Source organism: Kogia breviceps, chromosome 13 (assembly GCF_026419965.1).
Source record: "Kogia breviceps isolate mKogBre1 chromosome 13, mKogBre1 haplotype 1, whole genome shotgun sequence".
Taxonomy (NCBI): Eukaryota; Metazoa; Chordata; class Mammalia; order Artiodactyla; family Physeteridae; genus Kogia; species Kogia breviceps.
This window is the reverse complement of record NC_081322.1, coordinates 40905005-40918632: the sequence shown is the minus strand read 5'-3', so window position 1 is coordinate 40918632 and position 13628 is coordinate 40905005. Positions and strand designations below refer to the sequence as shown.

At 37.2% G+C, this 13628-nt stretch overlaps 2 protein-coding genes across 9 annotated transcripts in view; one reads left to right on the top strand and one right to left on the bottom strand.

The window, feature by feature from the left end:
* The window catches only part of CEP57L1 (centrosomal protein 57 like 1), a 57067-nt gene that overhangs the window by 30495 nt on the left and 12944 nt on the right, over positions 1-13628 (bottom strand). The window lies entirely within an intron of this gene.
* On the top strand, positions 8638-9552 carry LOC131768050 (protein SET-like). The gene is given in 2 exon segments (XM_059083639.2): positions 8638-8923; positions 8926-9552. Coding segments are annotated over 2 exon segments (876 nt in total). The 3' UTR covers positions 9516-9552.

Here is a 13628-nt window from a genome sequence, read left to right as displayed (position 1 = left end):
AGGCACAGGTGTTTGGATTTTATCCCGCAGGCAATAAGAGCCACTCAGCAGAGGAGTAGCAGTATCACATTGCCTTTGATAAAGATTTCTGTGAGTTAGAATGGAGAAAAACAAGCAGAGGCTAGAAGTCCAGACAGAAGACTATTCCAGAATGCTATGTGAGGCAATAAAGATCCGAACCAAAGCAACAGAAGTGGGGATGAAAAGAAGGGGACAAATTAGAGATAATTAGGATACTGAATTCATAGAATGTATGACTGGGATGAGGAAAATTAACGATAGGGTGAAATTAAATATAGCTCTAGTCAAAGCAGAAAACAGATTTTGAGGGGTGTCGAGGTGATTAAAAAAAGGTTCATTTTAGACATGCTTCACGTACTTGTGGGACAATAAAAACATAAAAACAGCTACCACTTACATTGAGCTTAGTGCCAGGCACTGTCAAAGAAATTTACATGTATTGATCCACAGAATAGTCTAGGCAACCCTATGAGGTATTTATATTCATTTCATTTTACATGAGGCAACTGAGAAGTTAAGTAACTTTGCCAAAGGTCAGAGTTATAAGTGGCTGAGCTGGGACTTGAGCCCATGTACCCCAGATCAGGCTGTATTCTGCCTTTAATAGAGACGTGTCAGTTGTATAGATGAGTCTGGCATCCAAGAAGAATGGTTTAGACTAAAGATAAGTATTTGAAAATCATCAGTATATATAGGTGGCAGCTGAAGTCATGAATATTCACTTAGGGGTTCCCTGGTGGCTCAGTGGTTGAGAGTCTGCCTGCCGATGCAGGGGACACGGGTTCGTGCCCCGGTCCGGGAAGATCCCACATGCCGCGGAGCGGCTAGGCCCGTGAGCCATGGCCGCTGAGCCTGCGCATCCAGAGCCTGTGCTCCGCAACGGGTGAGGCCACAACAGAGAGAGGCCCGCGTAAGGCAAAAAAAAAAAAAAAAAAAAAAAAATTCACTTAGATATAGAGTATGCAGTTTTTCTCTAAGTATGGTTCTTCAATCACTTAGGTATGAATACCTCGAGGATATTTAATAAAAGTGAAGATTCCTGGGCATCACCCAGGTCCACAGAAACAGAATCTCTGAGCATAAGGCATAGAAATATATAATTTTCACTCCCCAATTGATTCTTATGCAAAAAAGTTTGAAGATCACTGATGAGGAATGAGCAAAGAAATGTGTAACAATGACACTGAGTTTATTAGAACTGTGCCTACAGTGCGAGTAAACAAGCTCTGAAGAAGTATAATAAGGGCCTAAGCAAGCATCTGATGGATCTTTTATCAAATGTAAGTCACCACCTATTGTAAGATGCACTATTCTTTCACGTAACACAAGAAGGGAAAAATAGGAGACCTCTCATGTAAAGCTGGAACAACAGAAGGGCCACAAATACTGTGTAGAATAAATGGAAACTAAACCCACAAAGTAGAAAGAGCAAGAAAACTTGAATGCCTCTACCTTTCAAGTACTGGCACCAGGTAGAGGGACTTTTATCCAAAAGACAATTCTTACACAGCTTTACAGTCTGAATTCACACTACCAGTGGGGTAAAAAACAAAACAAAACAAAACAAATATAAATCTCAAACAGAGAATTTAATTTAAAATGGCCTCAGGTAGTAGGGCAAATGACTGCTAGAGGCAAATGCAAGTTCTTTCTGAAGTAATCTGATTTCAATCCAGGCCAATAATGATTACAAGATGTATCCCTATTTTAGAAGTGTTTCTAAATGTGAAAAAAAAGTCTTAGAATCACTAAAATGCAGTAAATGGAAAGTATACCAAGCTATTCTGAATGCCCAGAAACTTTGGAGTGGAGTGGCTATTTTCTGGCTCTCAAAGGCACTTCATACATAATTTCATATAGGTGTTGATTTGTTTTTAAAAGTAAGAACTACAAAATAAAGATTATTTAAAATTCTAAAAATCCTTTTCCTTCCCATCACATTAAACATTTTTAATTATTCCTCTAAATATAAAAAATCTCATCCATTAAAAAAATATAAATCAAACAAACAAAACAAACAACAAGTGAGATCAGACAAGTTATACCCCAGAGTCCATGTAAATGCTTCAGTGTTCACTGGGACTTTGAGAACTAGATTGCAAAATTCACCACAGGCCCTGGTAACAGTCCAGACACAACAGGAGGAAGAGCAAACTTTGCTCCTGCCAAAGATGATGATTTACAGTCCCAGTCCAATACTTGGTGTTCTTTCTTTCACTCACAGGCCACAAACATACTATCTTAATATTTTCATTATATCCAGAATACCCTGGCCCTTTTTAAGAAAAATTGATCCCTTCCTAACAATGCCGCCGTGAAAAAAAAATTCCTTTAGCACTTTTATAATTTCCCAGTAAAGGAGTGTATTCCTTGCCCAGCCATGCACTTTCCATCTTTTCCAAGGGAAGTATAAAACACTGCACAAATTACACACCATAATTGCTCTGGGAACTTAGAAAACTGCAATTTCATTGAATAGCAAGCATATCATCCAAACAGGTGGTTAAAGGACTAAAATGGCTTTAGAGTGAAAGTAAGCACCAATTGATCACTGTGAGGAGTTCCCTAATTCAAATGTGTGACTTACAAATAAACTAGTTATACAGCCAAACTGCTGGCTTCTCCTCATTTTTAGTAGATGAAGGTCCTCAAAATCCCTCTCACAGCACAATCTGCCTAGAGCAATTGATAAAAGAATTCTAATTTGAATCTCACACTTGCCACTCCCTGCCACAGTACCTCTTTCACTCAGGAAAGCTATTTCCTATCCCAGGAGCAAATGTATACATATATGTATATACATGAGCACAGGGATTTTTCTAAGACTGCAGAAAGTGAAGTTTCCCACATCCCTACCTACAATTTAATATTCACCTTCCCACAGAAACAAGAGAATAATGGTTTTATAGTGCCACTGCTGTTCCAAACATGGTATAAAAATATTGTTTTGGAACTTCCCTGGTGGCACAATGGTTAAGAATCCGCCTGCCAATGCAGGGGACAAGGGTTCGATCCCTGGTCCGGGAAAATCCCGCATGCTGCGGAGCAACTAAGCCTGTGCGCCACAACTACTGAAGCCCATGCACTCTAGCGCCCACATGCCACAACTACTGAGCCCACGTGCTGCAACTACTGAAGCCTGGGCGCCTAGAGCCCATGCTCTGCAGCAAGAGAAACCACAGCAATGAGAAGCCTGCGCACCACGACGAAGAGTAGCCCCTGTGTACAGCAACTAGAGAAGGCCCACATGCAGCAATGAAGACCCAACACAGCCAAAAAATAAATAAGAATTTTTAAAAGAAGAAAAGTTTTTTTAAAAATATATTGTTTCTATGTCTATCTGTGGAAAATTCACTCTGAATGTCAATGTCAACCTACTTGGTAACTCTTGGGATAAAGTTTGTTAGCACAGTTTATGTACTATGTAATATTTAATGAAACAATTTTTTTAAGTGGCCCATAATCCAATTATACAGAAACTCCTATTAACATGTTTTTTTAAAAAAGTAGTATACCCACAGGTAACAAAACTTAAACAGCACAGAGAAGCACAAAATAAAAAGTAATAACTTTTCTACTCCTAGACCATTGACTCCCAACCACATCTACTGCTTTCCCCTCTCTGAGGGTAACCACCAACAGCAGATTCTTAAGAATAGAAAGAAAAACAATTATTCATATACCTAAGTACTTTTCTTTTGGTGACTTTCCTGTCATATACATCAATCAACAGGAAAGATTTATCAGATTCTAGAATCTTGGCAATCTCTTCGATTATAGAATTACTGGTTCATTCCTTACCATTGCATCCCTGTTGCTGTTGCTACTCTCTTGGATTTAGCGATGACTAATTCTTTTCTGAGGCATTTCCCCCTCCATTTCTATGGATCTGAGGACTGAATCTGCATGGTTCTCCTAAGGAATATGACATAATGGAAAGAGCTCTGGATTGAGTTGTAAGACCTGGGTTCTTTCCTGTTTCTGACACTTATATAACATGTAATCTTAGTTGTTACTTCCTTTCTCTTAGCTTTGGAAAATATAAAGTATTATGTAAATATACAATGGTAGAAGTAGAAGTGATAAACTCTTTATCATTCTCTTCTCGGAGTTTCAGTTTCCTTACAACTTAGCCTTTATATATATATTAATCTCTTGACATAAATTCTTCCCTTCCCCCCCTGTAATAATTCAGCTTCCTGTATTTCTGTTTCCTAAATTTTTCTGACATGTCAGGTTTTCATTCCTCCTAATCAGCAATGTAATTCCTCTCTCTCTCTCTCTCTCTCTCTCTCTCTCTCTCTCTCTCTCTCTCTCTCTCTCTCTACACACACACACACACACACACACACACTGTTGACATTAAACTATTTCTGAAGTTTTTACCGCTTTACATTTCTAGAAATTTTACCTTTAGAGGGACTTTTTTTTTTTTTTTTTTTTTTTTGCGTCACGCAGGCCTCTCACTGTTGTGGCCTCTCCCGTTGCGGAGCACAGGCTCTGGACGCGCAGGCTCAGCGGCCATGGCTCACCCGCCTAGCCGCTCCGCGGCATGTGGGATCTTCCCAGACCGGGGCACGAACCCATGTGCCCTGCATCGGCAGGCGGACTCTTAACCACTGCACCACCAGGGAAATCCTAGAGGGACTTTTGTTTATATAATGCATTTCCATTCTCCCTAATGAGCAAAGGTACTTGTAACCTGTACTGTTTGATAAGGCAGTATAGCATAGTGGCTAAGAGGTGGGCTCTGCAGCAAGACTCCTTGGGGGTGAATCCTGTGTGATCTAAGCCAAGTTTCTTAAACTTTCCATGGTTTTCCCCTACCTATAAAATGGGAATAATAAGTCTATATACCTATTTCAGAGAATTATATGTGATGAATCAATACTAAGTTCTTAGAATAGAGCTTGACTCATAGTTAGAACTTGGTAAATCTTATTGATATCTAAAAATCTTTATACGTTGAATATCACGTCCAAAATTTTGTTACTATAATCATTGATGTCCACAATGATACTGAGAAACCACAAAATACAAAAATCCCTTTTGAACTATCAAAACCTAAACTATATCCAGTACTGTTCTAATATCATGCCATATTATGAAGTTTCCAAACAGTAGTCTATAAATGGCATATGACTTTTCACAAAGTGGAATGCTCCATTCCCCACAATATTTAACTTACTTATAGTAACTTTACACTGCTGCCGTACAAACCCAATTTTTATACCTAAAGCCTTCATTACACCCAGCCCTCCTCAAGCAACAATATTGAGGGTTGTCCTAATATATTTGCTTTTTATCTACTCAAGATGATAATTTATTTCTTATCAAGTACTGACTGACCACCATTTCTCTGAATTTTAAAAGTTCACATCCACTCAGATGTCCCAGAGGCACCTCAAACTCATATCTGAAACTTAATATATCATCTTCCCCTAAAAACTCTTTTTCTTCTTAGATTTTTAATCTCACTTAATGGTATCATCCCCCTACTCCTCAACCTCAAGTCCTGAGGATTTCAACACCTAAAACACTTCTTGAATCACCTATACTGTCTCATCCTTACCACCACTAACTAGGTGCCCTAGCCTAGGCCCTCATCATTTTTTGCCTGGACTACTACAGTGGCCTTCTAAAGTGATTTCCCTGACACTGATCGTGTCCCACTAAAACTATACTCTTCTCTGCCTCTAGAGTGATCTACCTAAAATTACAATCCAGCCATGTCACTTCAATGTTTAAAACTCTTCAGTGACTCCTCACTGCCTTCAGGATAAAGATCAAGCATGTTCTCAGGACCTTGATGACCCGTTCTCTATCAATCTAATTCTTTTCTCCAGCCTGCCTATACTGAGTGAACACATTTCTAGTGTTCATATTGTATTCTCTTCCTAGAATATTCTTACTCATTATGCAACACACAGTTTATCAGTTAATCTGTCCATGAAGCTTTCCCTTTGCATACTTGTATGCTTAATATATTATATTGAAATAATCTGTTCATGTCCTCCCCATTAAACTGAAAGCCTTGAGGACAGGGATCAAGCCTCATTCATTTTTATAACTTTAGCACCTAATTCAATACTTAATAAATGCTTGCTAAACTGAAATGAATTAAAGGCCTAAAAGCCATGCAGAGTTTTAAGATAAATGCTAGTGACAAGTCATCTCAATATGAGGTAAAAGGACGATGCCTATGCCATTCAGACAAAAGAGGGTTCTAGTCACTAACAGTAGTGCCTGAGTTATTCTTTCAAAGAGCAACACACCTAGGTTTGTCTCCTTAGCATCCAGAGCTCCATATTCATAATTCCAATTCTTATTCCTATTAGCAAGCTGCAATATCTTAACCACACCAACTTTTGACATGTATGTCTGAAGTGAACAACTGTTCTAAATGGCTGAAGTAATCTATTGATGGACAGAGTTGTTGACAGGCTGATCTGTAAAGAGACACCATTAAGCCCTTACTTTTTTTCAAAACGGACTTGTTGGCACAGCTGTTAAGGTCTTAACATGAGAAATAGCATATGTTATTGAATAGCACAGAGGGGAAAAGGACAAACCAGATTTTCCTGCCTAGCTGAGGTAGAAGCTTAGTTAAGATAATCAAAATACATTTTACTTAAAATGCACCTATGAAAATTGGAATGACCTTCCTCTTATATCTTCCAATTCTTCATTAGTTTCCAATGTGCATCCTTTACTTCTAGCTAACCTTGCCAAATGCTGAAAGTGTTGAGGGCCTCCCAATGTACCACTAGCAGCCAAACTACAAGAGGCATAGAGACCCTATTATGATGGCTAAGCATGAGATATCATTATTGTTCCTAAGAACTTCTCTTGCATCCAAATAGAGACTACACCTGTGACTGTGTCGGCATAACTCACTTCATTTAAGACTGAGATGACTTTTCAGTAAAGCTAATGTTAGGAATCTGCATAATTTTCAGTTTTCATTCCACTTCAATTCCAATACTATTTGCTGAGTGCCTAACATGTGCCAGACTTTGTGCTAGACATGGAGGTAGAAAGAGGAAGAGGGCATAGTCTGAGGGGAAATAAATGCAATGCTTAACCAATGTGGGCCTTTGAACTTGCTCTAAACTAGTACTAATCTGGTATCCCACAAAAATTGGGGTTGACCCTCCAATGCTGCTTTCATCATGGTAACCAGCCAAGTTTGCCAGTCCAGCTCAGATGAGCCTTAGCTAAGACAGACTCAGCCTTTTGTCCTTGAACTAAAAACTTCCTATTGGCCACAAACTACATTTCATTGAAAGGTATACAAGGGTTGTAGCACAGCAAAACCAAAAGGCATGGCCAAAGGCATTTGCACTGATAAGTTCAATCATTAATAATATTATTCTTAAGGGCTTCCCTGGTGGTGCAGTGGTTAAGAATCCGTCTGCCAGTGTAGGGGACACGGGTTCAAGCCCTGGTCCGGGAAGATCCCACATGCCGCGGAGCAACTAAGCCCGTGAGCCACAACTACTGAGCCTGCGCTCTGGAGCCCGTGAGCCACAGCTACTGAGTCCGTGAGTCACAACTACTGAGCCCGCGAGCCACCAACTACTGAAGCCCGCGCGCCTAGAGCCCGTGCTCTGCAACAAGAGAAGCCACGACGAGAAGCTCGCGCACTGCAATGAAGAGCAGCCCCCGCTCGCCTCAACTAAAGAAAGCCCACGCGCAGCAATGAAGACCCAACACAGCCAAAAATAAAATTTAAATAAATAAATAATATTATTCTTATGTATATGAATACTGCTAACAACTTCTTATACTTACATTATATATAAATCCATAATATTTTACTGTGCTAGATGAGAGATTAGGGTGAGAGTATTTGGAAACAGGTTTGACAAAAAACTGAAAACAATATATATACTGTTTTTTTTCCCCGATTACAAAAGTAATACATGCCCATTCTACAAAATTTGGGAATGACAGAAGAAAATAACAATCACTATAAACTCTAGCAATCTAAGATTGTTAAGGTATTATTAATACTTTGGTATCTATTAAGTCAATCTTTTATTATTTTAACCAAAGTTAGGATTGTATCATACAATGTTTATGTAAATTGCCTTTCTACTTAACAATATACGATAAACATTTTCTTGTATCATTAAATATTCTTTTAAAGTATAGGGGTTTTTTTTAGTGGCAGTAGATAAATATTTATGTAAATTACCAATTTTTTTAAATTAGGATACAGGATATAGTATTAAGTTAAAGACAGTTTTGATGCTTCTGATACATACTGTCAAATTGCCCGGAGCTATTTTATTTTTTTATTTTATTTTATTTTTTAACATTTTTATTGGAGTATAATTGCTTTACAATGGGCTGTTAGTTTCTGCTTTATAACAAAGTGAATCAGTTATACATATACATATATCCCCATATCTCCTCCCTCTTTCATCTCCCTCCCACTCTCCCTATCCCACCCACCCTTCTAGCTGGTCACAAAGCACCGAACTGATCTCCTGAAGCTATTTTAAATTAAGACATTGATATTTAAACCTCTGTCACCTGGGACAGCCTTAGTTCTCAGAGCTCCTGGTCCGAGCTTCTTCCCTTTGGTGGATTCTTGGCTTTTCTCCCAGCATGGCCCCCAAACACCAATCTTCACTTCCACCCCAAGCAAAGAAACCGAAGAAACCGAGACGGACTCCTGCCTCCAGGCCAGAGAAAACGTCTGCTTCTCCGAACTTGCCGAAGGAAGAAAAAGAACAGCAAGAAGCAATTGAACATATTGATGAAGTACAAAATGAAATAGACAGACTTAACGAACAAGCCAGTGAGGAGATTTTGAAAGTAGAACAGAAATATAACAAACTCCGCCAACCATTTTTTCAGAAGAGGTCGGAATTGATCGCCAAAATCCCAAATTTGGGGTAACAACATTTGTTAACCATCCACAAGTGTCTGCACTGCTTGGGGAGGAGGATGAAGAGGCGCTGCATTATTTGACAAGAGTCGAAGTGACAGAGTTTGAAGATATTAAATCAGGTTACAGAATAGATTTTTATTTTGATGAAAACCCTTACTTTGAAAATAAAGTTCTTTCCAAAGAATTTCATCTGAATGAGAGTGGTGATCCATCTTCAAAGTCCACTGAAATCAAATGGAAATCCGGAAAGGATTTGACAAAACGTTCAAGTCAAACGCAGAATAAAGCCAGCAGGAAGAGACAGCATGAGGAACCAGAAAGCTTCTTCACCTGGTTTACTGATCATTCTGATGCAGGTGCAGATGAGTTAGGAGAGGTCATCAAAGATGATATTTGGCCAAATCCATTACAGTACTACTTGGTTCCAGACATGGATGATGAGGAAGGGGAAGGAGAAGATGATGATGATGATGATGAAGAGGAGGAAGGGTTGGAAGATATTGATGAAGAAGGGGATGAGGATGAAGGTGAAGAAGATGAAGATGATGATGAGGGGGAGGAAGGAGAGGAAGATGAAGGAGAAGATGACTAATGGAACACTGATGGATTCCAACCTTCCTTTTTAAATTTTCTCCAGTCCCTGGGAGCAAGTTGCAGTCTTTTTTTTTTTCCCCTCCTTCTCCTCTTGTGCTCAATTGCCCTGTTTTTGAGGTCTCTTTTCTCCTTTATACGATGGCTCACAACTTATTTTGGGGGGAAATACCTTGAGCAGAATTCAGTGGGAAAAGAATCTCTACCCCTTTCTGTTCCAAATTCATTTTTATCCCTTCCTGTCTCAACAAAAACTTTATGGAATCAACACCACCATGCTCTGTGGGAAAAAAGAAAAACCTTCTGCTCCCTTAGCTCTGCTGGAAGCTGGAGGGTGCTAGGCCCCTGTGTAGTAGTGCATAGAATTCTAGCTTTTTTTCCTCCTTTCTCTGTATATTGGGCTCAGAGATTACACTGTGTCTCTATGTGAATATGGACAGTTAGCATTTACCAACATGTATCTGTCTACTTTCTCTTGTTTAAAAAAAGAAAAAAAAAACTTAAAAAATGGGGTTATAGAAGGTCAGCAAAGGGTGGGTTTGAGATGTTTGGGTGGGTTAAGTGGGCATTTTGACAACATGGCTTCTCCTTTGGCATGTTTAATTGTGATGTTTAACGGACATCCTTGCAGTTTAAGATGACACTTTTAAAATAAAATTCTCTCCTAATGATGACTTGAGCCCTGCCACTTGATGGGAGAATCAGCAGAACCTGTAGGATCTTATTTGCAATTGACATTCTCTATTGTAATTTTGTTCCTGTTTATTTTTAAATTTTTCTTTTTGTTTCACTGGAAAGGAAAGATGATGCTCAGTTTTAAACGTTAAAAGTGTACAAGTTGCTTTGTTACAATAAAACTAAATGTGTACACACACACACAAAAATTAAGACATTACTGGAGCTTTGCTTAGACTGAGACAAAGTCCTAAAGTTCACAATTCTCACCATGTCTTGAGACTATTTCTCCAATCTATAATATTTTTAACTTTTACAAAGCCATCAACTGTCATTAATTTAGCATTAGCTTTAACATACTTGTTAATTATAGTTTGTGTGATTTAATTAAATTGCTTTAAGAAACTTAGTTTTATTTTAGCAAGGTCTGGACACATCTGCCTTCCTCTGTAGTTCCTTAAGAGCAGAGACCATATTTTATTCATTATTCTATTATCCACTGGCCTTATTAAATGATAGTCATTCAATAAGCATTTGTTGCACTTGATTCAATTAATGTAGAAATACATAAAAAGAAACACATCTAAGGCTAATAGCTAACAAACATTTATTAGTATATGTAATGCATACATTCTGCTTCTCTGAAATCTGGATTCAACTTTAAATTATATTTGGCAACATTTTTTTATTTCATTGTGGTACATAAAGTAATGCTGCGCCTTACAATCTCTGATATCTTAAATTCAATGAATAAAGTCTTCATAAAACCATACATTGAGAACATTTTTCTCATGCTACTAAATAAGTAAATGTGAAGTGCTGATCATGGATCTCTACAGCTGCACAAAGATGTGAGGGGCTATCCCATATAGGTGGCTCCCCTGCTCCATTAAATCAGTGTGTTAGGTCTTCAAGGCCAGAACTTCACCTTATTCATCTCTGTATTTCTAGTATGTGCTCTCTAGGGGCTCAATAAAGATCAGCTAAATGAATAAAAACATTTGGCTTGGGGGAAGGGAATGATTGGGTGACAGGGGATGAGCCATGCTGTAAAGGAAGAAAACAAACTATAAAGATAATGTAACTTAAGAAATAAAAAGAAGGAAATATACTTATTATTCTAAATATTTAAAGATTATAGATCTACAACTCACTATGGTTTATACAGTATTTATCAAAATGTGTCCTACGGAATACTAATTTTATAGGATATTAATTGGAGTTACTCCATAAATTAAATAGATTTCCAGGCAAATAAAATTAAACTAATTTGGGGAGATTAGTGAAGCAACGTTAACCAACTTCCTCACCAGCAAATTTTATCAGTATATTTAACATTCTACTATCATTTTGAATTTTTCAAAACAGAGAGAGAGCATGCATCTCCCAAACTTATTTGCAACAGAAAATTTTTTGGGGGGTCCTCCTGAGAAATCAGTGTTCCACAGAACAGACTTCAGGTAATACCTATATACAGAATCTTCAAAGCAGCTCTACATGGAAGACAGCTATCAAAACATCATGAGAATTGATAACAAAATAACAACTGGTAACAGAAATAAAGAGTAAATTGTCTAAAGCATCTGTACTGCATACATAGAAATTCATATTTCCAGTGGAGGAGAGTAAAGGAAGAGAAGTAAAGAGACTGTCCTATTAAAAAAAAGGGTTAAAGATTGTAGTATTCATGCATTTAAGTTCACTTGATTTAGTAAACAACTACTCTGGTATATCTGACTAAATGGTACTCCAAAATTGTAGTGTACCTTCAAAAGTACCGGACAGATCATGATATAACCAAATTATTTGGTAGATACTATAATTTTTCTCATTAACACAACTCATGAAATAAGGAGGGTTCATAGAAGACACAGTAAAATTGAGTAACAGAATTCAAACATCTGGTATAAAATTATTTTAGAGCAAGAAACAGAATTTGTCTCTTATATGTTCTAAATGAATAAAGTCTAAAAAAAAGAACATATCACAAGAGAAGGCTCACAGCCATTATCTATCCTTTTTTGAACAGAAGAATATAAGGAAATACAATTAGGTTCAAACAAAATGAGAAAAGTGAGGAACATTAAATACCTGGGGTCAGAGACTCCTCCAAAGCACTGCTACTTACTGATGGGGCACTGCATTTGGATTAGTTGGTATGGTGGCAATAATACCGAGTTCTAACTAGTTCTGTGACCTCATCCTAATTAGTAGCTTAACTTCTCTACAACTTTCTTTATATATAAAATAAAAGGGTTGACTTAAGTAATCTTGAAGTTTTCATCCATTTCTAAATTTCTAATAAAAGGGAAGCAAATTTACAAACATGTTGAAATGTTACTTAAGCTTTTGCCATAAATCTTGAGTTTAGAAACATTGGGATAATGCCAAATAAAAATTTGTAAGTCCTTAAATTTACTATAGAGTTTTAGTAATCAAAGCAGTGGCATAAGGAGACGAACAGACTGATGAACAGAAAAGAGTCCAGAAACTGACTCTGGTACATATAGGAATTGGTATTATGAAAAAGAGGGCATTTTCATGGGGAAAGGATGAATCAGTCACAATTTGTGCTGAGATAACATACTACCCATATTGTAAAAAATAAACATATCTCCACTCCATGCCAAAGACAAAAATAAATTCTAGCTGGACTGAACACCTACATGTAAACAACAAACCAGAACTGTTTTAGAAGAAAATATAGAATATGTTTCAGACTTTGGGTAAGAAAGATTTTGTAACAAACAAGACAATTTACAACAAGGAGAAGGAAAAGGGATTAAAAACTGTACTAAAATTAAAACTTCTATGCAACAAAAACACCACTGACAAAGTTTTTTTAAAAAGCAACATATATAACAGATAAAAGATAAGTGTCTGAATTACAGAAACAACTCCTATTCTACAAATCATTACGAAAAATCAAACAGCTCAATTAACAAAGGGACAAAAGATATTAACGGTGGTTAACAGATGAGAAAATATGAATAGCTAAAAACCAAAAAGGTACTCAACTTCAGGAAATATAATGTAATCAGGAAAACATAAGTTAAAACAACAATGAAAAATTATTTCATACCCATTAGATTGGCAATAAAACCTGTCAATATATAACAAGGATGTGGGCAGATGAAAATTTTCACAAACTGCTGGTGGGAGGGTAAACTAATGTAAAATTCTGGAAGATAATTTGAAAGTTCTGATGCTGTATATACTCTATAACTCAGCAATTCCACTTCTTAGTACTTATGAATGAACCCTAAAGAAAATGGCATATGTTAATTTGGAGATACATATAGTGATGTTTATTGTAGCCTTGCTTGCAATAGAAAAAAATGAAAAAATAATCTAAATATATATTAACAGGGAAATGAGTAAGTTGTCATATTCATACAATGAAACACCATAGAGTAGCTAAAATTCAAAAACTAAATCT